Source organism: Populus nigra, chromosome 12 (genome assembly GCF_951802175.1).
Source record: "Populus nigra chromosome 12, ddPopNigr1.1, whole genome shotgun sequence".
Lineage (NCBI taxonomy): Eukaryota > Viridiplantae > Streptophyta > Magnoliopsida > Malpighiales > Salicaceae > Populus > Populus nigra.
Window position 1 is genome coordinate 756,504 of NC_084863.1, and position 26,525 is coordinate 783,028.

Consider the following 26,525-nt stretch of genomic DNA (forward strand, 5'->3'; position numbering starts at 1 on the left):
AAATCTAAATTTTAAACCAGATATTTTATGAGGAAAATTCCCAGTGCATTTGTTATTAAATTTCTTATTGATTTGAAATGAATGTTAGAATCTTTAGTTGGCTAGTCCCGGTGTTGGTTCTCGTGATTTGTTGCTATTTTTTTACATAAAAAATAATGTTTAGATATTGAAATGTGGTTAAAAAATAATAATGAAAAAAATAGTTATGATAAATGTGTAATTAATTAAGACAACATTACTTATTAAGTCACCACAAAATTGACAAGGAAGCTACACTGTTTTTGCCTTGTGTTTTAGTTGTCTTGTAATAAGGAAAACCAGATGTCTTAAGTAATTAGCGTAATTAAGTAGCATTTAACATGAGCTAAACCAGATGTCTAAGACAAAACATCATGATAAACAAGGTTCCGACGATAACAAGCTGTCCTAGAGCTTATTTAACAGTGGTTAAGATAGTAAGGTGACAACATCCAAGCTTCACTCTTCATTAGAAGTCATCAGTTATGGCACCTGAGTGGCTCCTTCTTCCTCAGCTGCATAAAGAAAACACAGAATTTCTCAGAAAATGTTGAACAACAAAGTAATGGAAATCAAGCAAAAACAATGACAAGTACAGGACCTGGTTGCTACGACCACACTACTTCTTCCTGCACTTATCAGCCTTAATTGGTAGACGAGCATAGCACCTAACAATCCAAAACCATAAAAAAGACCACCTAGTGTTACAAAATCACGAGTATCAGCTGAAAAAGCAACGCCAGATCTTTAAGGCCAAACTGCTATTTAGCATCCCTAAAAGCAACCTATTTAGTTTTGAAAAAATCCACCCAATTCAGTTGGCTCTACATAGACTCAGTCACTATTAAGTTCCAAACTTTTAGGCAAAGAAAACGAGATTCCATGGTGAATTCGAGCTTCCTGAAATAATAACCATCCAACCAACATATAGTAAAGCTAACTACTGTATCTTCAAAAAGCTACCAAAAATCACAAAGCATAGAAAGTTAGAAACTAGAGAATGCCAAAATGGAAATACTCTGCTAAATCACCTAGCATTATGTAGGAAACTGTTCTCCTTTCACTTTCCAACGCAACAAAAACACTACAATATCTTCAAGAAAACCTCAAGCCTTCTCCTTTCATTAACCCACCTTCATTTTCATCAATATTTCTCAATTCTTCCTAACCCACCACTCCAAATCTGAACCTCTTTGCTTTTCTTATTGCACTTTCCTCTTCTAATCTCTCAAACCCCAACAAAAATCTCAGAACTTGAACTCCAAACCCCATCAAAATGAGGGATTTTTTGCTTGTAACAAGGCACCAAAAGTGTTCTTTTTTTTTTAATTAATGTGGATGTCCAGATTAACTTATACGTATCTCGACAGATTTCATGGACCCAGAAATTAACGATCATATAAACCTTCAGTGACCATCATATTAGTAACCACAAGACTTAAACCTAAAACCATAAAAAAAAACAAATTTTTTAATCCTAAATTTTCATCATTAAATCACTACTAGATGGTTCATCAAAAAAATATTTTTAATGGTGAAAGTGATGTCTTTATGGCAGAGAGATTATGAATCATTTTTTCATGGGTTTTAAATAAAATAGTTATGAGTGGGCTTTGTGTCAACGAAGGCTATTATCAATGGGATGAAAGAATTTATTATTGTTATTTTTAAAAAATTGTTAAAGAAAAATAATTAATCTCTGGAAGCAGACTGCATATAATATATTAATAAAAATTGGCCACTGTTGATTTTATGATCTATTAATTTATAGCATAGTTTAGATTGGTTTTATTTTGAATAAATTTTTTATTTTAAGCCTTTTTTTACCTCACTTCATGGTTTTTTTTTTGTAAAAAAAATATTATTTTTTATTTTTTTGAATAATTATTACTTATGTTGACCGATAAATCTGCAGGTCAATCCGTACAGCCCTCTACGAATTTATTGGGCTGGTCGAACCTCCGACAGCTTCTTATAAATATGCAAGAGACCCTTGGTCTGTGTTAAAAAAAAAAATTACAAACATGGCTTAATGGACAGATAATTGGGCTCAAAGAAAAGTCCAAAAAATCCGTGGCCCAATACATTGACCCAGACTCGGTTAAATTAGGGTTCCAATATATAATAACAGCCGTGATATATAGCTCGCGTCTCTCTCAACCTGCAAGGACTTTAGAAGCCGCAACAGGGGAGGAGACTCAAGAGAGGAGCAGCTCCGCAGAGTTACTTAGGAACCTTTACGTTTCCAAAATGGTTAGCTTATCTTTTTCTCTATTGTTTATGCTCTTAACGTTTGAGTTAAGTGCTTTTTGGTTTTGTTTTTGGATTCGGTAGCTCACTGGCTTTCAGCTTGTCTCAGTGATGCTTACTAGTGGTTGTGTAGTTGATTTCTTTAAAGAAAACTTGGGACTTGTTCATTTTGATGATGTTGAATTTGTGGAAAGTATCCGTTACTTTGTTTTGTTGAATAAAGTGAAAATTGGAAAGAAACAAGTTTTCTGTAAGATCTTGTGAATGATTCTTACAAGGTTGGATTTTGAAGTGAAGGGCTTTTCCTTGATTTGTCACACCTTTATGCCTTTTGTTGATTCGTTTTCCTTTCGTGTGTCTGGCTGTTGTTTTAACCTGGGTATGATTTAGTAATGTCATCAAGATGTTTTTTACTTGCTTTGGATTAATTGCTCTCTCTGTTTTTATGATGCATTACAGGCTAGAGGGTTGAAGAAGCATTTGAAGAGGCTTAATGCCCCTAAACATTGGATGCTTGACAAACTTGGTGGTGCATTTGTATGTTAACAATCTCTGACCCCCTTTGCTGCAATGTCAATTAGTTCCTTGTGGTTCCTTGTAGCCTGGTGTTTCTATTTTGAGTGTAAAATGTTTTATTTTGTGTTGTGTAGGCACCCAAGCCATCATCGGGACCCCACAAGTCTAGGGAATGCTTGCCTCTGATTCTTATTCTGCGTAACAGGCTGAAGTATGCTCTCACAGGCCGTGAAGTGCTTGCTATTTTGATGCAGAGACATGTCCTTGTTGATGGCAAGGTCAGGACAGATAAAACTTACCCATCTGGTTTCATGGGTATGTGCAATTCTGTCTTTACAATGATTATTTCTCTTATGTGGATATTCTAGATGGGTGTAGGATTTTGTAGTTTTCAATGCTTTGGGTTTGGTTCTAGATGGGTAAGGAGAAGTTTTTATCATTAGTATCTCTAGCTGAAAGTAATGGATGAACTTGCAGTAGTTTAATTTTTCACTTCTCTTGGTGGGCATGACATGATTAAGAAATCGAGGGATGCAATTCAGTAAAATAGCTGTTGGAAAGTGATCTTGTGTGAGAGGTTATAAGTGCTCATATCTGCCAGAAATTAATGCTTGTTTTAAGTGATCATTATGTGACAGGTTATGGGTGCTTGAGCTGCCAGTTTTCTGTTATGCTAGATTGGAAGTGGTTATTATGTGTGATAAACTATTAGAGTTTCTCCCCTTTTTCGCTTATATGATCATTTCTTTTTCATTTTTTCCCTACATATTCTAGTCTTCATTTGGGTTGCTCACTTTGTTTTGCTTTCTGCTACAGATGTTGTGTCAATCCCAAAGACAAATGAGAGCTTTCGTCTCCTGTATGACACCAAAGGCCGCTTCAGGCTCCACTCCCTCAGAGATGATGAGGCCAAGGTTTGTGATAATTTTGGCTATTATGTGGTTTTGTCGTTTTGATTTGTGATGTTTTTGTTTTTTCGGACCGTGCACTAATTTGATAGATCAATGAATTGTATTTTTGTAAGTTCATATCTTAGAGTGGAACCGCCAGTTAATGATTCCATTTGTTTTTTTAATGCTTACGCAGTTTAAGCTTTGCAAAGTTCGGTCTGTTCAGTTTGGACAGAAAGGAATCCCATACCTGAACACTTATGATGGGCGCACCATCCGCTACCCAGATCCCCTCATTAAGGCCAATGACACCATCAAGCTGGACCTAGAGAACAACAAAATAGTTGATTTCATCAAGTTTGATGTTGGAAATGTTGTCATGGTCACTGGGGGAAGGAACAGAGGCCGAGTTGGAGTCATCAAGAACCGGGAGAAGCACAAGGGAACTTTTGAGACAATCCATGTTCAAGATGCCACTGGCCATGAGTTTGCCACTCGCTTGGGCAATGTATTCACCATTGGAAAGGGCACCAAGCCATGGATTTCTCTTCCCAAGGGCAAGGGTATTAAGTTGTCTATCATCGAGGAGGCTAAAAAAAGGCTTGCAGCATCCCAAGCTGCTGCCTGAAGTCAATGATTTTTCCAATAATCCTAGCCTGAGTTATGTTTTGTTAACGCTATAATTACTGTTTTTGTTTAGGAGTGCACGATTTTGAACGATGTTTTTACATTTCAATGATAACTTTTGCAAAATGCATCGAGTATTGACGAAGCGGGTATGAGATTTTCTGTAGCCTTTCAGATCACTCATTCTATGGACTATTTATTTGCCAGGTTGTGTCAAGAAAGTTATGTTAGTTTTGTTATGCTACACAAGCTATATCATAGAATTTAATCTGAAGGTCGCCCGGTGGTGTTTGAAATTCTAAATTAAAAAAATCGGCCAATACAGACTGGTCTGGTCGCGCGGGAAATGGGTCAGACAGGTTGAGGTCTAAAATTGCCATAATTTTTTCTAAATTATTATTGTTATTTTTATTTAAATTAATATTTTTTTTATTTTGTTCAAAAAAACCTCTTTTAAATGATTATATTTTTATTATTATTTTATATCATTTAATTTTCAAAGAAGTTTTTCTGATTCATCTACGATGTTTTTAATATATGTATTCTTGCATAATATTTTTTTATTTAATTAATTTAATGTGTATTTATTTTTATTATTATTTAATTAAAAAATAAATTATTTTAATAAATAAATTTAGCAAATACAATCAATAAATATTGTGAAATTATTTTAATAAATAAATTTAGCAAATACAATTAATTATTTTCTTGGTGTTTTGACATGTTGCAGCTTCAGAGTTCATCTATTTATATTTCAAAAATATTTTTGGATTTTAGATTTTTTGATTTTTAGAATAATAAAAAAAAAAGAATTCTAGGATATTTTTCATAATTCTTGATCACAAACCACATACAAGTCACCTGATCACGGATTACAAACAAGTTGTCCAATTATAGATAATGAGCAAGTCAATGGCTTTACTTGTAAGATGATAGTGTTTGATATTATAATAATAATTATTTATTAAAATATTTTTAACATCAATAAATTAAAATAATATAAAAAAACAAAAAAAAAATGATTGTATTTCGAAAACAAACGAAGTTTGTGTGCTGCTGACTGCTTGGTATTGGCTAGCTTCATGCAGCTCCATTTTATACCTCTGTCCTCTTGGAAACTAACGAGGTGAATTGAAGATGTCTTTGCATCCGCCTCACAATTAAAAAAAAAAAAAAAAAAAAAAAACCGAAAAAGGAATAGTCGTGTTGCTCTCGTTGAGAGTCGAACTCAAGACCTCCCGCTTACTAAACGGGTGCTCTAACCAACTGAGCTACGAGAGCTTGTTGATTATATAATTGGAAATAAAATATAATTACTATTTCCTTTAAGGTTTATATTTCGGGCCACAGATGATCACAAAGGCCTTTTCACATTATCCCTTGATCAGATTGCAAGAATGTCCAAATCACTCTCCGCGTTGAAAATTCCAAACTCCGTCTCTCTGTTTGGTCAAATGCAGAAGGGGTTTTGTTCACCAGGATATTTATGTTGTCCCGTTTGTAACTACTGTTCCTCTACATAAATACATGCTCTGTTGGTTCAAAAAATTGTTCTGTCGATTACAAGGCATACCTTATAGCTTCTGCCTAGATAGGAGCCATGAACCAAATATATGCATTTAGCTCTTGTTCCCAAAAAAATAAAAAAATAAAACATAATAATTCAGATGATCTGATAAGAATAAGCAACAAGCATAGCTTTGCAGGCATGGTGAAACACAAAACTCATCACTTCGAAGTTTCATCCGTGCATGGTAGAATTATCATACATCTACTAGGTAGTTAAAACTGGGATAACATGAAATTAATGGCAAACGAGAGAGATTGATTCATATTTTTTTATATTACATGAACCAAAATGGATACAAACAATTAAAAAGGCCTCAGGCTCCTCATAACAGGGAGCCTTGGATTTTGAAAGCACCATGCTCCAACCTCCCAAAAAATCAAAAGAATCAACCTAGCAGTTCCGTGACAAAGGAACAACGTACAGTGCCAATTCTATACATCTTTGAGGACATTTTTCTCCCCTCTTTCCCCACAAAATTTTGAAAAAAAAAAAGTAATGTAAGAAGGTAATCGATTAATATGGTACGTGTATTCGGGAAATTCAAAGCGTTCGCATAATTGGGCAAAGTTATAGCCATCTACAAGAGTAACATTTGGCGGGGGGGCGTCGCATCATTATGAATGAGTGAACTTCAGGAATACTTGTGCTCGCAAATAAAAAGAGAATCTTCAGGAATATCTATGCTCACAATCAAAAGAGAATCGTCTTGAGGATAAGAAGGATCAGCATGACAGCGCACATTATAACAAGCACAGTGGCGCACATCACCATTCCCCCTCGCTTCTGTGTTCTCTCAGCCTGCGGTGCCAAATCCATTCAATACAAACAATGCCATGCAAAATGAGAGCGAAAGAGAGAGGCTTTTGAAAGTAGAATGAAATGATTGTTGAGGGTAAGAAGGGCACCTTCTGCAGTTGTTTAAGCCCCTCCTCAACTGTAGTTGCTACATTCTGAATGTTGTAGTCTATTCTATCAACAATAGTGCCCTGTTTGGAGGGAAATAAACAGTTAGTGATCAGTGACCTGAACAAGAGCTTTGCAGATTTAAAAAAGAAGATAAGCTGCTCTTAACCTGGTCTATCACAAGTACTGACAAGTCCTTCATAATCTGAGCAAGCTCATTTACTGATTCGACTACCTACAAAGATCAATAGGAAAACATAAAGTCTTAACAAATAAAGGAGACTACCAAATTTTTGTTGATTAAAAAACAAAAGGCCGAGAGCATTTGCTTGCCTGTTGGATCTCTCTTTCCCTTTCTACAGTGAATGCCTCACTCTTTTTCAGCTTGGCCATCTGATGCTCATTAAATACCTAACATATCATTGATATATAATATTCTCAGTAATTAAAAACAGTGCAAGAATTTTGACTACAAAAACGAAATTTAACTTACAAAACTATTTAGATAATTTTTCTGGACATAACTGATAGATACAATGACGGGGAAAAAAATTAGACTATACCTTCAGGGCACGAAACAAACAAAAAGAATGAAGAAAACAGAAGATGTGGTTCAACCTAAGCTTATGTTCACAGGCGAAGAAAAAGAAGAGATTTTACTACATTACACAAGTAAATACAAAGCACAAACTCTCTCATAATCTGTTGAATCTTTGAACACCCAAATATCACCTATATGCAACTGGAAGGGAGAGACCCCAAATCCAAAAGGAAATATAAAAAACATAGCCCTGATTGATATTGGTATAGGCCCATATCAAGTAGGCTTTGACCTTGAACCACCAAACAGATTAGTGGAGGGCTCCGACAAAACATAGATCTCACAAAAATTCTTATGCAAGTTTTGTCTATCAACTTGCTATGCAGGACCAAACAATTTCATGACTCGTCATATCTAACAATAAACCAAGGCGGAGAAGGTTACGACAAGTATACCATGTCGTCCAAATTGTCATCATCTATTATAGATCTACCACCATTTAGGTTCATTTCTAAATCATCCCCGTCCTGACCCTGCATATCAAAAGAAAGCAAAACAGAATGATTATAAGAAAATGTTAATATATTCCTTGCTTATTCAGTAATTCAATAGGGAAAGCAATCCTTCCCAGACCTCTTTTTGTTGCCTGAGGCGCTTCAAGTATGTCGACTGTTTCTTGCGAAGTTCCATTGAAAGGTTCTGAAGATCAGTAGCGAGGGAACGCTGCAAATAAAAATATGCCAATATAAGCACAATTCACAAGACCAATTCACCATGTAAAGAATGTGTAAGTTCTCATGTTTAACTGCATATAAAATTCCAAAGAGCAATACAATGGAATAACCAGAAGAAACTATAGGTGCATGGTCCAGAAGAAACTCACAAGAAGATATTCTAATTTTTCAATTGGTTAAGCAAGAGGGGAAGAATAGGAACACCAGAGGCCTATTAACCATTTAATCAGTTCGAATTTCTCCTTTAAATTATCAGGATATTATTGGGGCTGCTTTCCCCATAATTGTAATTTAAAATTTGCTTTTTGTAGGGCTTAGGCAGCATTTTCTACCAAAAAAATCATATGTAAGTGGAAATAAATCATTAGCAGTTTCACGTGTTTAGTTGGTTCTTGAAAGAAAATAAAGGCTTACCTGCACATTTTTTCTAACATTTGAATCCTCTGAAGGCCCAGCTGCAGCAAGTCTTTTTAGTTGCTTCTCTGATTTCCTTAAAAGACCAGTTATCTCTTGGGTTAGACCCTCAATTGTCCGTTGATCTTCTTTACCATCACCAAATGAAGGCATCAAAGCTTTGGCATGAGCCTTCGCTAACTCAACCATTTTCATACGTGCACGTTGCACATTTGCTGCTATTTCTTCAGATACATCCACCCAAGCTGGAGGTAAACCTACTGTAAATGCACCTTTACTGCATCAAGACAACACCTCTTAATGTTCCTACCAGGATACCATTAAAATTTACAGCAAATGCTCAACCATTAAGAAAGCAACAGTAAAAAACAATCATTGTTTAAAATTCAGAAGAAATACCTAGAGAGTATTTAAGTTAATATTCACATCTATCAAAAATTCTTTCAAAAATCGTTTAGCTTAAAGTAGAACCATCCCCAATCTTCAAACTTCCAACACAACCATTTCACTCCTCACAAGCAATTCCATAAAAGCCTTTGACTAAAAATACCTACAGAAACCAATCCGATATTTGAGAATTGCAGGCAATAAGAGATCTCAAATCCATATAACCCAGTTCGATTCAACCTCTGCCATGCTCTTGCACTACAATTTAGAGAAAAACATCTGATTCTCCCATCATCGACAAACATTTTCAACACCCATTTCAATCTAACAAGAAGATAATCATGCATCACCAACAGCTAACACCAAATCACAATTCCCAAAACACACATACAACCAAAAATAATTCCTTCGAAACTTTCCTTCAATGCAGCTATATTCCACATTACCTCCATACAAATCCACTAACTTTCACTTCAAAACTAAAAAACCCATCAACAATTATCTATTTGCCACACATTTTCGACATTAACTAACAATAAAACACACTAAAAATCTCCACAAAATCACACTGCAAAAACCTCTTATTTCGTATCTCATTTTAGCTAACACTCTCAATTCTACATATCACATTGCTAAAATCAATCAAACTAAATGATTAATTAACAACAAAAACACCAAGCAGATATTTATACGTGTATGTACATGTATACGGATACGAATGTGAATATGTACCTTGAATTACCGGGATCTTCAGTACTAAGAGGAGCATATTTCCGATTAGGATTGAGAAGCGAAGTGCTGGCCAATTCGATCACCGGACCACCACCACTACCACCAACTCCTCCGACAGAGCTCGTCGACAGAGATGAGCTCGTCGGAACCCTAACGCTCTTTAATGCATCTCTGTACTTCCTAAATATCAACGTCCGATTCCTCGTTGCCATAACAAAATCAGCAAGAAATCAAAAAAGGGTCACTCTCTTTCTCTCAGGAATCGATAATTTATGGATCTGGAGGTGCTGTGGAGGTCACGTGATCGAGATCGGAGAAGATGGCGGGAGGTCACGTGACCGGAGAAATTGGAAATGTTTTGGGAGACAGTGGAGGTGTTGTTGGGGTTAATTAATAAAAAATTGAAGTAGAGGGATTGCCTTTTTCTTTTTAGTTTACGTAACTGTTAAGTGGGGTTCTTTGAATGATTGTTAACGGGGTACATGAGTTTAGGGCTGTCGGCTTATAAAAGCAGCAGTTAGTTACTGTTGTATTTATTGTTTTTTTTATTTAAAAATATACTGAAATAATATTTTTTATTTTTTAAAATTTATTTTTAATATTAAAATGTTAAAATAATATGAAAAAATTAAAAAATATTTATTTAAAAAAATAATTTTTTTAAAAACATTTTAAAACAAAAAAATTTTTAATTTTAAAATTCAATATGATTTTACTTGGATCGATAAAAAAAATAATATAGTTTTAATAAAATATTTTTAAAATATTAATAGATTAATAGTTGAGTTTTGATTGACCTGGGTTGAATTAACCAAGTTATTAAATTAATTTAATTTTTTTTATCAGGTTAGTCAGGGTTTTCTATTTAATTTTTAAATTTAAATTATTTTAAATTTTACATTAATTTAGTTTTGAGTTAACTCATTGGCCTTATATGGATTTTAAAACAATAGACAACTCAGCTCGAATAATTAAATTATTTAAAATATTTGTAAAAATTGGCTTAAAATTAGTTGTGTTAAACAATTTTCAATTTACTTATAAAATTTTATAAAAAAATAATTTGATTGGGTTTAAATTTTTTAAAAAAAAACTAGATGAAAATAATCATTATATATTTATAAGTCAATTAACCTAATCAAATCAAATCAATAGCCAAAACATTTCAAAATAAATCCTACTCAAATCTTAATTTAGTTTATTGAATCTTTAAATCAACTCGTCATCGTCATGTTAGATTAGACGTGGCAGGGAAAAGAAGATTGACTCTCTCTCTCATAATAATAATAATACTCAATTTATTAATAATAATAATAAGAAGAAGAAGAAGAAAAAGAAGAATATAACTATAGATTTTTATAGGCAAAGAGAGAAATGCATGGTAAAAATTCTTGTAAAGTAAAAAAAAAAAAAAACACAGACAGAGTACTTGTTCAATATATTATTATTTTAGAGTTAAATTCAAGAAAAATTGTAAAAAATAAAAATATTATTAATATTATACTATACTTTAAAATACATGGGAGAAACATTATACATATTCGGTGAATATAAATTTATTACACAGTAAACCATACTGTAAACATAAAGTGTTTCCATCGTGAACGATACTATACCACAATGAGATTTAAATTTAAGAAAAATTGTAAAAAATAAAAATGTTATTAATATTATACTATACTTTAAAATGTATGGGAAAATATTGTGCATGTATTGTAAACATAAATTTATTGCACAATAAACCACATTATAGACATAAAGTGTTTGTATTGTGGACGATAATGTAGCACAATAAAAATGTTGTCTTCACTATTTTTTATGTTAAAAGTTGTTGAGTCAAGCATGGTCGCCAGGTCTAAAAAACCTGAGTCTGATTTTGCTCTTAAACCCAAGGTCATTAAAACATAAAATATTTAAAATATTTTTTATATTCTTAAATTTTTTTACATTTAAAAAATTATTATTATTAATTTGCTGCGGAATACAGGTAATATGCTAGTATTATTTAAAACATGTACATTTCAAAATGATGTAATAAAGAATTTAGTATTTTTATATAAAAATTGATAGATTTAGAAAGTAAGTAGTTGAAAAAAAAACTTTTATTTTGTACACCAACATGATACAAGTTTTTTAAAAGTTAAATTTTTTTTAAAAAAACCAGCTAGTAAGACAACCGGAACACTATTGCTTTTTATTTCCAAAAATTGATTATTTATTAAATCTTTTTTTTTTTAAATTAACGGCAAAAAAATTGATAAAATTTATCAAAAATACAAAAAAAAAATATTATAAAAACAACGGCACGACAAACACCAGACTCCCTTTTTTTCGACGAACAAAACACAGCTCCTTGTATTATCTCTCACTCCTTTTATAGAAAAAAACAAATAAAAAAACCCTCCTTATCAAGTATCATCATTTCCACTGATTCAACCCCTAATTTCAAGGGTATTCATTTGCGTAAATTCAAGATCAAAGCCTCAAAATTCGATTAGGAAACCCACTGTTTTTTTTCAACAACTGAGGATCGGTCGAGAATTTCGGAGTTTCAAAGAAAATTAATTTTAAAGGGAGGAGCTATGGATGCTGATTCATGGAGTGCTCGTCTTTCTTCAGCTTCTAAGAGATACCAATCAGCTCTTCAATCACGATCTGGTGAGATTATTTTTTTTGAGTTTTGGAAATTATCTTATCATGTTATGTATGGGGTTGTTTGGTTGCTTAGAAAATGAATGGAAAAGTTAAGTATTATGGGAGTTTAATTGTCTCAAATTTATAAATTTTGGATTTTTAAGCAATTTGAGCTTAGTTGTATCAAACCCAGCTGTCATTTCTTTGTCTTTTGCCTGTTTATTGGTCTTTTTGGTAGCTCAGAAATGATTAGGAGATCGAAAAATCATTGTAATTTAAAGTGTTGGTGTTTGAAGTTTGGATTTTTAAGTAATTTGAGCTTGGTTGCACCAAACCCCGAAGTCGTTTCTTTGTCTTTTGCTTGTTTACAATGGTCTGTTTGGTTTTTGAGAAATGATTGGAAAGTGAAATGTTATGGTCATTTAAAGTGTTAGTGTTTAAAGTTTGGATTTTTAAGTTGTTTGGCCATGGAAAATATGAATGAAACTGCAAGGATTTGGAATCCAGTTTTCTTTTCTTTATTGAAGAAGAGTGTTTTGTTTTGGTTGTTTGATGGGAAAATGAGGAAAGATGAGAAATTTGGGTTTTGTGGTGTTAAGGTTTTTCATTATGGCTTTGGTATAACCCCTGAAAGGGAAACTACACTTCACTGAGCTTGACATGGTTATTACTTGAATGTTGAAACTCAAAGGTTCCTTCTTTTTGATAAAGAAAAAGAAAAGAAAATTGTTTCTCTTTGTGAAAATCTTGTGTTTGTTTATGGAGTGAATGAGGAACAAGTGTTGTTGTCGAGGTTTGGTGAGGTGCAAAATAAATTCTCGTTCTGAGGCAACTAGTAATCTTTTTTGGGAGTTAATAAGGGAATCAGCCCTCTTAGCTGATATCAGTGGTGACTGCTTGAGAATCATGAAATTTAACAGATTGAGTTGAATTTGACTATTATCAAATAGAGGCTTAGTGTTTCTGAATGTAATAAACTAAGGAAATTTTCTCATAAACTTCAAATAATAGTTATAATGTTTGCAAATGCAGATATGTTTATGGGGTTTGAAGAAATTGATGGAGATGATGATATAAGGGAGGAGTTTCCATGCCCATTCTGTTCTGAATATTTTGATATTGTTGGGCTGTGTTGTCACATTGATGATGAGCATCCTGTTGAATCAAAGAATGGGGTATGGACTATCTTTCTTTATATATGTTAATAGCTGAATTGCATATGTTCATAGAGTTCAAAATTTCATTTATTTTGCCTATCAGAATTCTTCTCTAGTCACACATGTAGCATGCTACTCCATGTTTATGACCTCAAAATATGAGAATTGAGATCCTACTGTCTAGAATAAATGGTTCTAATGCCATGCCTGTATCACTGACAACCAGTTGGGTACCAGCTTAGTTCATCTTGAACAAGCTAAGTTAATTGTATCTACTGGGTTTGCCCGAGTGCTAAAAGTACCATAAATGTGCATATTTAAGTTTTTGTAGAGTTGAGTTAGCCTCAAATGTCTTCCTCCTTCTGTGTTATTGATGCATGGAGTTATTCGAAGTGATTTTTGAGGAAGTATTGTCTTTATGTGCTATTCAGTAATGCTAATCCCTTGATGGGCATAGACATTGATAATAATTATGAGATAGGAAAACTTGACCTTACTAGCTTAAGAATTCATCCATTCCAGTGAGCTCTACTTTTGATGATAGGATAGGAATGGGGGTTATTACCCATAAAGCCACTTGTTTTGTATGATTATGATTCCCCTGCCCATGATGTGGTGTACAGTGTTGTAAAATAGTAATTAGGGCACTACACTAGCTGTGATTTATAAAACAAAGAGGCCATTCCCTATCATATTAAGTGTGCATTTTTTGAATCACGATTATTTGTTATGGGCTCTGATGTTGAGATCTTATTGAAGGTTAATTTTGCTCATGATAGATGCTGTTTATTTACAGGTTTGCCCAGTTTGTGCAATGAGGGTGGGTGTTGACATGGTTGCACATATAACCCTACAACATGGAAATATATTCAAGATATCCTTTTCTATTGAGTTATCACTAGCTCTAATGATTTGTTTTCCTTAGGTGATCATGTGTTCGTTTGCTTCCAAAACCAATTTCAACTTCGTGTTTCTTTTATTGTGGGAATGTTTAGATTACTTTCTTATGCTCTTGGTTATTTGCTAGACTTAATTTTTCATTGTTGTTGACTTGAGCTTCAGTATCAAAAATCATGTGAACCAAGATGACTTGCCTGTGTTGAGTTCCTTGACAAGTAATTACATGCAGCGCAAGAGGAAATCACGTAGAGGTGGACCTCATTCAACCCTTTCTTTGTTGAGGAAAGAACTGCGAGAAGGAAATCTACAATCCCTTCTTGGCGGTTCGTCCTGTATAGTTTCCTCATCCAATGCAGCACCTGATCCATTATTATCTTCATTCATTTTACCCATGGTTGATGATTTCACGAGTTCCCAGCCTTCCTTTTTGTCTGAAACAAGTTCAGCTAAGAAAGGCACGGATGGGAATGTTTCAGAACGGTATGTTATTCTGTTGTTCTAGCCTGTCTCTCTCTGTTCTGCCCTACTTAACTCATGCAGTAGATTCTTTGTATGTGCTGTAAATGTTTATCCTAATCGCTTTCTTCAGTACACTGTCACAGAGAAATTATTTCCTTTTTGTAATTTGCTACTATTGTTGGAAGGGGATTGATCTTAGATGCACTTACCTTTTAATAGATATTGACCATGGGTCTTTTTATGGTATCATATTTGTCATATTCAATTTGCAGACTTCTAACTAGTTGATAAAATTAATGTGAATAGTGCAAATATTTTGCTACATTATTCTGTGCTGGACTAGAAATACCACAAACACCTGACCATGCTGTTGACTTTAAAGATTAGAATCTCAGAAGTTGCTCATACTAAGTTTGTCCTGCTTTCACCTAGCCCAAACACATTAAGCTGTGTATCCTAGGACACACACATGTGAATTCTTTTCTGTCACCCACGCTAAAAAGTTGCAGATTTTCTTCTTTTTTTCCCACTAAATTAATTATTATATATGTTGCATGATAAAGTATGATTTTTTGCTCATTTACTGAAATAGAGCACATTAAAGCGTGCATTGCAATCATTTTGGTCAGCCACCTTGATGTTTAAATGATTTTTTCAGAGAAGATAGGATCAAAGGAAAGGGATATGTGGTTTGGATGGTTTATGGAATTACCACTGATTTATGTATCAAGATCTGCAGTTTTTGCCCATCCAATTCTGTTATTTCTACATTATATTTACCAATAGTCACCAAAAGCATTTCAGTATACAGAGTGAAACTATAAAGAACGTGAGAAAAAGTTAATTAATTAGCCATTTTTTCCAAAGCTCTAAGTTGATCATAAGATCTCTACGTCATGCGTACCATGGGAGGATGCTGCTCAGTCGTCTTTGTTATAGTTTCACTCTACGTTATGGTTTCAGCCATTGAATTTTTTTTCCGGAGTACCTGAATCTTGACTTTTGGGGATCATGCTACTCTATCATGTGGTCCTAGATGTACTTGAAGTCGGTGCTTGAATAATAACAAGGTCACTCTAAGTCTATAACCCCTTCCCTATACTCAAACTGGAATCCATCCCTGGCTGCTGCTGTTGAAATATAGTCCTGCATTAAATGTAGGATCATCTGTGTACATTATGCAAAATCATTTGGCTATCCTCATCCAGTTGCTATATTTTTGTTTTTGGTTGCAGAAATAGGAAGTCACCTCCAATGTCAATTAAGGATAAGGAAGAGAAGGCCAAAAGGAGTGAGTTTGTACAAGGGCTGTTGTTGTCTACAATTCCTGATGACATTTTATAGAAGTGGATTCATGCTGGCTGCTACAGTATCGAATGCCATATTTGCGACTAAGTGCCCTGCAATCTTGGTTTGTTTGCGGTGAAGATGGGAATGTATTAAACACGGAGTGTTAAATAAATGTAGGAATGAGTGTAAGTTATGTTGCATGTGAACGTTAGTTGTTGGACAGACTTACTTTCAGGTCATGATTAAATGGAAAAGAAGAAAAAAAGTTACTTCCTAAAAGTTCTATCCTTTGCTAATGGATATCTGTGTTACTTTCTTGTAAGTTATTTGAAATTACAAAATATCTTAATAAATAAAACACACATCTGCTCTTTGAAGGCATCTCCTGTCAGCCTTGTTAGCTGCAAGAAATTATTCTGCATGAAATATATTTACCCACCCACCTGTTGCAGACTGTGGGAGTGTTTGCTGGCAATCTTTGTTTTGATGGCCACATTAGGGTAGTGTTGTGGATTGGTGGGGCTGGCTCCATTGTTAAGCAGTGGTGAGTTCTTGATCAGCAAACTAGTCTCTCAAAGAAAAGCATTTTCTCGAAGACATTTAGTTATTAAAGATTCTGTGTGTTCCATTATCAAGTTCAAGCCATTGGGTTGCTTATTTTCTGCTGATGATGTTGACCTGAAGCTCAAGTATAATATAAACAAAAGGAAGACTCAAATTTGGCTATCAGACCAGCAGATGTCAGGCAGTTGGGTCAAGGGATATAGCAATACCCAAAATACTGGATCCGCGAAAATAACTGAAACAACTAATATTTTGTCTTCTGCGAGTGATAAGAGAGACTTTAAGACCGTAGATATCTCCTGCAAGTACATCTGCCTGCACCAACTAAATTCTTTTAGGTACTACAGGTTGGCCAATTGTTGAAAACAAGTTTTGGAGTACAACCAATTCCAGATCATGACTAGCCTGTATGAAGGAGCAGATTTGCCTGCACTGTTATGTCACTTTTATTCTGACATGCCCAGTCTTTTGACACTGAGGGTAAAAAGTACAAATAAAGAACATGAATTCAGGCCACAAATGGGAAACAAAGATTTGATGAAGTATTCAGCTAATGTGCATTGTGCAACATGCATAATGGCGGTTCTATCAACAATGACGATTATCAGGTGTTTCTCCATTAAGACTCTGATCATCATCTTCCTTTGCTCAAATGCTGTGATGCTCACTGCTCAGAGATTTCCATATTCAATACAAGTCTTTAATCTATCATAAATAGCTGGTTCGAAATGACAATTTTCCATGACTAACTTGAAAAGCTCTTCTGATAATTCCACATCCAACCGCGTGGTTGGCCACGTTAACAAACCATGCCCATATTGCTTTCTTTATTCTTTCTGTTGCTTTCACCATCAGATCGCCGCCACTATATCCAGTTGCTAAAAGATCAAATGAGTATGCACCAAGCTCCCACTCTCTGCAATCTTTTTCACGAATGCCTCGGGCCTTTCACCAAAGACCTTTTTTGGAATAACAAGTGAACATTGCATTTGGAACTTGAACGTCAAACAATGTCTTCAATGATAACCACTCCTCCCAAACCTCCTCAGCGCCATCAAAGTCATCCGATTTCATCAATGAGCTTGTAATATGTAGATAGCCTGAATTATAGAAACCTGCAGAATTCTTAAAGAAACGCCAGAAACGATGTAGTTCATACTTATTACCAACATCATTCTCTTTGGCATATCTTCTCTCATTACCCTTGATAATTGTTCTGAGTGCTTCAATATTGTTAAAGCTTTTTCAGTAAAGTCGGCTTTCAAGTGACCCTTTGCCACAGCAAGGCAAACTTTCCAGTTGATCCGACGATCTCTTTCCATATTCATCGGAACTTTCTCCATTCTCTCAATATTAGAAGAAATTGCTTAAGCTTTTAATAGGATCCTGAACGAGTATTTGTTGCACCAAATGCCCCTGTCTTCCATCTCCTACATCAGAATCTCTACATACTCAAAGTGAAAAACAATGGTTGTGCTAGGCCCAGTTCCTTCATTGTCTGCATCATGGCCTCTGCCTTCTCCAAATGTTTATTCTCCACATACCAGTTTCAAAGAGTACCAATTGTTCTCCTATGGTCAGGAAGGCTTTAACAATATTTATCTACTTCTAAGCGGACTTTAGATATTAAGTCTAGTTGAACCACCATGTCTCCCACTGCTTGGCCATGACCTCTTCGCCTCATCCATTTTTATATCTAACACAAAAATGGGAAACAAAGGTTCAAGTTATGTAGTCACGTTTCACTGAACAGGATCGTTTAATCAACTTCGTGACACAAAAACATAAACTTTTCAATGATAACTCCCAAACACATTGAATCTTGAAGAGCCAATAAATAATAGAGACGAGAGAGAAAAATACCTTCAAGATCCTGGCTAAAGCGGTTATGTACTTGTATTTATGCAGCTGCTTGATGGATTGTTGGAGGTCAGATTGCTTAATACTTTGGCCTTCTTGAAGCCATTTCTCTATCACTGGACTAATAGAGACGTTTAGGTCTCCTGGCTTTGTCATTTGGGTTGTGGTGGTGTTTGTGGAAAAGCAGAGAGAGCTTAAGACAAAGGAAAAGCCTTGACCTTGATGACAAAGTTATGGGTTTGGTCTTCGAAGATTTTTTTTGTTCTCTGGTGAAATTGTTTCGGACAAATATCTTTTCATTTAATCAATTCTTTTCGAAAATAAAATATTTTTATCCTCCCTGATATATATTTTTCTATATCCCACTTCTTTTTAAATGGTAATTTACAGGCCTACATATCTTTTACACTATTCTTAGTAATAGTTAAGTACCTGTCATGGCATCAACTTGGCTTCGATGCATGTTATAATGAGCATGAGCAGAAACTGATAGGAAGGAGTCACCAAAATAAACTAATAGCCTGGAAAGAAAATAGGATTGGCAATAAACAACAACAGTACGGTTTAGTCAGTCTAAACAATGAGTATCATGATCAAATAAGAATGGAGCTTTTGTGTGCTCAATGTCAAGTCATTTATGTTTATGAACAAGTTAACCATAAATGTTTGTCCAACTCTAACAAAAAAAGGGAGTGTAAATAGTTTCTCCCTGCATCAAACCCTAAAGACCTAAAGTCAACCACTGTCGCGGTCTTGTGTCCATGATCCTCTTCACTACGTTCCTTACAAAAGAATCAAAACAAGATGAGCAACAACCTCTCAGCACACTTGTCTGCCCAGCGACCACTCTATCATTGTGTGTACAAGTTGATGGTAGGGGCACTGTATGAACTTCACTCCTCTTGTGCTCTAGCCCGCAAGCAGCTAATATGGTATGTGTAGAACTCCTTGCTATATCCTTGAAAGTATCATGGTCTGCATTTGTAGAAATAAGCCATTTTTAAGCATTTCCATTGCATGGTTAAAAAGCGATTAATACAACATAACTGTCATGTATCTAACCAACAAATAAGAAATATAAGAATTCTCAAGCATTTCAAGCCTGCCTGAAATAAAGAAATCTAAATAAAATGTCATGTCTGATGATGAATATTGGAAAGCCGTGATTGCATTACAGGGATTTTAACATCCCAGAACAGGAAGCCTGTTTCTCTCCATCAACTTCCTGTCTCCCCAGGCCCTCAACAGCAGAAATGCTGAATAAGTAAAAACTACTTGGGTGACCACAAAAAAGAGAGCTTCACATACCTAATTCAATATCTTGTGACAAGCTTCCCAAGTGTTTTTTTACCATTGATTGCAATTGTTCCTTCACGTCATAGAACTGGCTTTGTTCTCTCACTTGGTATGAGGACAAAGTACCATCGGGCTCAGTGCTTGATCTGCTTCTGAACTGATGGGATTGTTCAAAACCAGGTATTGAGTTGATCCCCATGAGATCAGGCCATAAAGTCAAATTGACAGGTCTATCAGCAGTTGTAATAGTTGGATTCTGAACTGTTTGCCTTCTCGATTGATTTGGTGTCAGATAATAAGAATCCGTATTTTGAAATGAAGAAGAGGGATGATCATTAGCCTGCAATCTCTCCTTGTTGGGTGTCTGTTCTGATGTCCCAATTTCTTGTGTCCTTAAATTTTGAAGAGCCGTTTCCCTAACTGGATCAATTTGTGAGTTTAAGAAATCACTATGCAAGCTGGCAGCTGAGATGGCATCGATTCTATTAGCCACAGGATTCATATTTGCTGATGGATTCCTATTTGAAAGGAGAGTCCGTATATGACGGTGGAGATGACGCCTCCCAGAGAGAGTAGATGCCCCTGCTACAGACACTGGTGAAGCTACATGAATATCTCCAGTCAGAAATCTGGGAGACGATAGACTCCCAGATACTTGTGGGATGATTAAACGAGGTGCAGACTCTAGATTGGGATCTAAACCTTCATCTAAATTCAAAATGGGTGGTGGTCTATTAAATATGTTGTTGCTTGAATTCCATTGATCAGGCGAAGGATCTTGAGCTTGGGAACTTGTGGATCCAAGAGCAACAGGCCTGCAATCATCACAGTACCAATTGCCTTCGGGTACTTGCCGCCCCAAACCGACACAGTAGGTATGCGCAGATGAATCACAGAGATCACATAGTAGCATGAGGCCATCATCCCCGCCTTCATGGCATTCTTTACATATCACATTCTCATATGGATCAATGTAGCTCCTGATTTCTTCCTCAGTTGGTTGATAAACCTATATGAAGAAATAAACCAATCCAAACACGAAATAAGAAAAAATAAAAGAACAAAGCAAGTAAAAGGCACAGAGCACTAGCAAAGACAGACCTGGTCACGCATGGGGACTTGTATCACCATATTTCTCAGATCAACCCCCATTGCTGATCTTCCATTTTTAGCTATTGTACTAAATCTTTGCTTGCACAAAGGGCAACGAGATTCTACTTTGGACCACTCCATGATGCAAGTGAAACAGAAATAGTGACTGCAGCAGTCCAATGTTCCCCTCAATCTTCTTTTGTCCTCTTCAGAAAGACAAATTCCACATACCTGCTTTCCTAACTCTGATTTTACTTCCTTTACCTTCTCCTTACCTTTTCTTCCTACTGGTTTTGTCTGCTGGCATAAATCCCCATTCTCCTGAATTCTCTTCCCAACTGACGAACTTCTCAAGCTAGTCTTCAATTCTCCATACAACTGACTGGCTTCCCTCACTTGCTCTCTCTCTTCCTCAGAAAGGGTATATTCATAATCAGATGATCCATTAGACACAAAATCCGAATCTGAATTCACAGAAAATTTCCTCTTTCTCACACCTGAAGTTTTCTTGCTCTTTTCTCTCGCAACTGGGCTATCGGCTAAAAAATCACCATCATCTTCTTCTTCATATTCACACCTCTCTTTCTTTTTCAACCTACGTTTATTTATCCCCTTCTTTGCCAAAGGCTTCTTCATAACCCTAGATTTTCTCCTCCTTTTCGTAACTCTTCCAGAACCCCTTTTTGGCACTCTCCTCTTGACCACTTTCACATTTCTGTTCTTCCTTTCCGCTGTCAATTCATCATCCTCATCCAAACAATCATCATCTTCTTCATCTAGTGTGAATTCTTCATCATCTTCATCCCCGTCACCATTAACATATTCCTCGTCGTCGTCGTCGTCCTCCTCATCCTCATGAGTTACCCTTTTTCTCTTCCGAGAAGCTTTACCCTCAATTTTCCCCTTCCCTAAAGAACTCCCTTTCTTCTTTGATCTAACAGGCTTCCTAAACTCTTCCTCCTCCTCGCCCTCTCCCCCCTCCTCTTCCTCAACAAAACTATCAAAACTCTCCTCCGATGCATACCCATCTAAAGAAACTTGACAATCCTCCGAATCATCATCTGATAAATTCTCCTCATTCTCAACCACGTAATCCTCATCGGAATCATCAGAACCCTTATCTTTATCCCTAACCCTTTTCTTGAGATTCCTCTTATAATTGATTTGCTCTCCCCTTCCCATCTATCTTTGCACAACCCACATAAACACCAAAAAACCCAAATATTAAACCACAAGTTTCAACCGTTCATCCAAGAAATACACTTTTTAATCCACACATCTACACATCAAATCAAATTATATCAAAATAAATCCCAAGATTCTTGAATTAGGATTTTCTCTTTCTTTCTAGCTTATCTCCTGGTTCAAATGGGCTAACAAGATTAATGCGAATCCTGCCAGGAAACTTCATTAATTACCAGTCATTTCTCATAACCGATCTGTATTAACATAAACCACGATAGATAAAATAAAAAATAAAAAACAGATCAGATTCCAAAACCATTCCTTTCATATACGCCTTAAAACCAACCCGAAAAAGCACCAAATCCCAAAGAAAAAAGAAAAGAAAAAACCTTTAGCTACCCTTTTAAGAGCTAATGAATAAATTAAATCCCCTCTAGAAGGAACCCATAAGAGCAGGTTAATAATTGAAATTAAAACTAAAATTATTACTAAAACCACAAAAGAGACTTTAAATCAAATACAGGTTTTAATTTACAGTAAAGATTGTTCCTTAAATATAAGAAAAATAACGTATATAAATACAGAGAAAGAAGTTTGTTTGATACCTGAGAAAGAGATGGAAGAAGATGACACAGAGGAGAGAAATGTTATCATTCGTGGAAATTATTGTAAGAAATGCCATTTTATTACCAGTTAGGTTGTTGCGTTTTGTTTTGTGTTATGATGTCGTTTTTGTTCGTATACATAGAGAGAGATAGAGAGAGGGGGGGGGGTTTTTTTATAAATTTGATTTATTTTTACTATATGAATTACTACTGGATATTGTGAAAGTTAACATTTATGGCAAAAGTTTCTATTTTTTTTATTTTCCATAATTGTTTTTACTTTATCTTTGACATGATTAGTTGGATTTTCCTTAAAAGACTACAATTGTTGACTTTACATAAATAGAATCATGTAACTCATCGTTTGTCCATGTATTTTTTTTTTAATCGAATTACAAAACACTAAAAACTACTGTAGCTATACTTATAAAATACTATTTATTTAAATAGTAATTGTTTTATCTAGCCTTTTCTTTTTAATTTTTTTTTAGTTTACCTTTCAACAACTCTTTCTTTTTCAATTTATTCTTCAAATTATTTTGAAAAAACGTATTTTATGTTTTTTTAATATTCTTTTAGTGGAGTTATCTTGATCTCATTTTTTTTTCTCCATTTCATTTTTCTACATTAGATTTGTTGAAAATAAAATTTTATAATTATTTATTTATTTTTTATGGGATTATTTTAATCTCATGGCTCAAGTAACGGATTTAACAGATTAATTCGGATACTTTTTTTCTTTTTTTTAATTTTATTTTTTTTAATTCTGTCATTTAACATCGAGTTGATTAGAAATAAACCTTTATAATTTATTTTTTATTATTTTATTATAATCTTATACCCTCGCAAATTATAAAGGTTCATTTCTAAAAACTATATATCACAATTTGAAAGTATAAAAATACCTCTAAAAACTAAGCTTATGTCTTGTCTTTTCTAAGGTTAAAAATGTAATTGCACTATACATCACAATTTAAAAACCCTAAAACATCCTTATGCAAATATATATTTTCACAATTTTTTTTTACCATGAAGACAAATATATATTTTCACTGCTAAGAAACTTATGCAAAGTTAAGAAAAGTTCTTGATAAACAATTATATACTTTGTTGACATTGGAGTCAAAAAATTATTTTTACTGTGTAAAAAAAGAAAAAAGATATCACCACTTCCACCTAAAAAACTTATTTTTTTTTTTATCAAATGACACATGATTAATTTTATTGTAACCTAGGACATATTTTATTGAGGGTTGGACTACAATAAAACACTCACATCATTTAGTTTTTTAGGTAATGGAATAATTTTAAACATAGTATTTACATTTAAATCAATATATTGATATGGGATATGTATTCATAGAATTAGTTATAAATAATTTTTGATCCTGTAAATTGATTTTAAAATATCTTTTACAGTAAAATGAAAAAAAAGGAAAACTTTTTGGCATACCTTTATTTTGTATTAAATCAAGATGACAATGGAAAAGCAAATCCACTCAAGCCTAACTCCTAAAAGAAAATTATCGATTGATTGCTTGGTGTATATATTTTTGTTTTATGAGCACTATTAGTTTTATTTATTTATTTATTGACGTTATTATTTATTGAGGCTTAAAATAACGGACGGATGCTAGGACGTTATTATTTATGGCTTAATTACGCGATGGTTCGACCTCATTAGCTGGCTCCTAGAGGATCTCATTAAAGCATCCTTGGCCCCTTTCCACAACTATTAATAGGAAACGTATTTTGTGAAAGAAAACAGGCAGGTTTTATTTTATTATATTCCATGGTGAGAATATCCACATTTTTACCTTTTGTCTGATTAGATTAATTTGCTTGAGTAAAAGGCTGGTGAAAAACTGTGTTTCAAATGGGGATAGGATAAAATTTAAAAATTTTATTTTTATTTAAAATTATTGTTTTATGTTTTTGAATCGTTTTAAATGTGCTGATATCAAAAAAAAAATTAATATATTTTTAAATAAAAAATACTTTAAAAAATAATTATTATAATACTTTTAAATACCCCAAACATGCTCGGCGTGATTTAGTTCTTTATTTATCATCATAAAAATATAAGATATATAATATGTAATCCACATGTGTGTCATAATTAGGCTTTTAAGTAGTTTCATAAATATTAATTAATTTGAAAATGTTGTTTTCTATTTATTAACAACATATTTGATGGATACACGATTGTAAGAAGTTTATTTAGAGAATTGGCTCTCTATACATTTTATTTAAGTAGAAACATGCACAAATTAACCGAGAGTTACAAGAGAAATACAATTTTTTTAGATAAATTTCAATATCTAAAAGAATTTATTATGGATCAAGATATATATATTTTAAAAATAATTATCTATGAAAATCATGAGCATTGTATTTTATACTTAATCGTTCATGAAAATTGCTTACAAGAAAAACACCATTTCATAATTATATAATCCTATGGTGCAATTTTCATATTATATAAATCACATCAAGTATTAAAAACACTAATTTATGTATCAACCAATTTTATTTTATTTTTACAGTATTAAAAACACATCTGCAATACTAGCCCTGTGCATTTATATAAATGTAATAATTTTTTTTAATATTAGTTTCAAGGTTTTAACCTATAAAATTTTAAAAAACAAAGCTAATCTAGACCGAAAGTTTTTCTTCTTCTTAGAAGTCTTACAAACTAATTCATGTGTGTTTTTTTTTTTGTAATGCAATTGAATGAAAGTTAATAATTTTTTCAAATTCAACAAAGTGTTTTTAATTGTAAAATTTTAATCATTATTAAATCCAAAGCTCCAACAATTTGAACATGAATGGCACCGGAGCATCCTATTCAATAAGCTTGTAATTGAGGGAGTAATACAAACCCTTTTTTTTATTTTCTTTTTGTAAAAGTGTTTTTAAGCTCATTTTCATCCATCAATATTATTTATTTTTAATTAAATCTTAAACAAATCACTCATATTTGAGTTGATGCATTCATAGTAAATTATTTTCTTGTATGAATTAGTCCTTGCATGGAGAAAATTTACTTGCCAATCAAACCTAAAATCTTAAACGTCAAATTATCATGTAAATATTTAGCCTATCATCTTATTTATAAATAAACTAGGTTATTAAACATAAGACATTAGAGTGTCATTTTATGTTTTTGGTAATGTGGTGAGATGTATTTTTCAATTAAAAATATATTAAAATTATTTTTTTAGATTTTATTTATTTCTAACGTTAATATATCAAAATCATAAAAAACCACTTAAAAAGCATTCATTTATTTTTCAAGCAAAAACTTAATTTGAAAGTATATTGAAAATCAAAAGCGAATGTTTTTATTATTTAAATATGTTTATTTTATCTCAAATTGTGGTAGAAACTTGAAATTGAACTTTTCTTAAATCTTTTTTTTTTGTCAAATCACTCTCACAAAAGTTATAACAATGGTGAAGACACACTAAATTTTCAAGATTCTTATTTTTATTTCAAATCATGCCCTGGTTCCATCTTTAATCATGAACAAACCAAAAGTGATGACTATGAGAATCTAGGAGTGGAGATATGCTTTATTTTTCTACTAGCCAGTCCTTGTCTTCCACCACCCCCATACGAACACGCATGCGGCGGGGCTTCCTGCTCCCCGGCTGTATCCTCCCTCGGCTAAAATCCCTAACCTTACCGCGTCCGCCGGTCACCTTCTTCATTTTTTTTAAAAAATTCAGCAGCTAGCTAGACATGAAGAGAATTCAAAGATTTTGAGATCGAGTTGATTGAGCCCAATAGTTAGGAAAAGTACTTGTTTTGGAAAATTACAACATGCACTGTGTTTTTCGTAAATGAATTTGCCAATGAACTCTTGTGATTCGTGTTTTTTTTTTAATTTTTTAAT

General features: G+C 33.7%; 5 protein-coding genes, 1 long non-coding RNA gene and 1 other non-coding gene across 10 annotated transcripts; 2 read left to right on the forward strand and 5 right to left on the reverse strand.

Annotated features, from left to right (window-relative positions):
• Positions 1–215: 215 nt before the first annotated feature.
• On the reverse strand, positions 216–1,281 carry LOC133669153 (uncharacterized). Its single transcript, XR_009833847.1, has 3 exons — positions 1,050–1,281; positions 620–686; positions 216–533 (listed from the first exon to the last, which is right to left on the reverse strand). It is a non-coding gene; the product is annotated as an uncharacterized LOC133669153 (long non-coding RNA).
• An 855-nt stretch (positions 1,282–2,136) lies between these two features.
• On the forward strand, positions 2,137–4,507 carry LOC133670173 (small ribosomal subunit protein eS4y-like). The gene is made up of 5 exons (XM_062090679.1): positions 2,137–2,271; positions 2,728–2,805; positions 2,919–3,099; positions 3,601–3,698; positions 3,871–4,507. The coding sequence occupies exons 1-5, from the start codon at positions 2,269–2,271 to the stop codon at positions 4,300–4,302; spliced, it is 792 nt and encodes a 263-aa protein (XP_061946663.1). The 5' UTR covers positions 2,137–2,268; the 3' UTR covers positions 4,303–4,507.
• A 1,001-nt stretch (positions 4,508–5,508) lies between these two features.
• On the reverse strand, positions 5,509–5,582 carry TRNAT-AGU (transfer RNA threonine (anticodon AGU)). The gene has a single exon. It is a non-coding gene; the product is annotated as a tRNA-Thr (tRNA).
• A 523-nt stretch (positions 5,583–6,105) lies between these two features.
• On the reverse strand, positions 6,106–10,046 carry LOC133669263 (tlg2p-like protein a). Its single transcript, XM_062089327.1, has 8 exons — positions 9,583–10,046; positions 8,464–8,740; positions 7,949–8,038; positions 7,771–7,848; positions 7,108–7,185; positions 6,944–7,009; positions 6,777–6,857; positions 6,106–6,669 (listed from the first exon to the last, which is right to left on the reverse strand). The coding sequence occupies exons 1-8, from the start codon at positions 9,792–9,794 to the stop codon at positions 6,562–6,564; spliced, it is 990 nt and encodes a 329-aa protein (XP_061945311.1). The 5' UTR covers positions 9,795–10,046; the 3' UTR covers positions 6,106–6,561.
• Positions 10,047–11,891: 1,845 nt separating this feature from the next.
• Positions 11,892–16,301, forward strand: LOC133670163 (protein DEHYDRATION-INDUCED 19 homolog 3). Its single transcript, XM_062090662.1, has 5 exons — positions 11,892–12,240; positions 13,249–13,391; positions 14,170–14,247; positions 14,497–14,753; positions 15,968–16,301. Exons 1-5 carry the CDS (start codon positions 12,165–12,167, stop codon positions 16,074–16,076), a joined length of 663 nt encoding a protein of 220 aa, XP_061946646.1. The 5' UTR covers positions 11,892–12,164; the 3' UTR covers positions 16,077–16,301.
• A 462-nt stretch (positions 16,302–16,763) lies between these two features.
• Positions 16,764–17,929, reverse strand: LOC133669848 (pentatricopeptide repeat-containing protein At2g20710, mitochondrial-like). Its single transcript, XM_062090177.1, has 4 exons — positions 17,789–17,929; positions 17,628–17,711; positions 17,337–17,531; positions 16,764–16,901 (listed from the first exon to the last, which is right to left on the reverse strand). Exons 1-4 carry the CDS (start codon positions 17,927–17,929, stop codon positions 16,764–16,766), a joined length of 558 nt encoding a protein of 185 aa, XP_061946161.1.
• A 1,080-nt stretch (positions 17,930–19,009) lies between these two features.
• Positions 19,010–22,765, reverse strand: LOC133669631 (uncharacterized). 4 transcript variants are annotated; one of them, XM_062089843.1, is made up of 4 exons: positions 22,625–22,765; positions 20,844–22,228; positions 19,755–20,751; positions 19,010–19,421 (listed from the first exon to the last, which is right to left on the reverse strand). In XM_062089843.1, the coding sequence occupies exons 2-4, from the start codon at positions 22,014–22,016 to the stop codon at positions 19,168–19,170; spliced, it is 2,424 nt and encodes an 807-aa protein (XP_061945827.1). In that variant the 5' UTR covers positions 22,017–22,228; positions 22,625–22,765; the 3' UTR covers positions 19,010–19,167. The 4 variants fall into 4 exon arrangements, with proteins under 4 accessions (XP_061945827.1, XP_061945828.1, XP_061945830.1 ...); XM_062089844.1 differs by having other exon boundaries at positions 20,844–22,273; positions 22,625–22,737; XM_062089846.1 differs by having other exon boundaries at positions 20,844–22,016; positions 22,625–22,729.
• Positions 22,766–26,525: the final 3,760 nt, after the last annotated feature.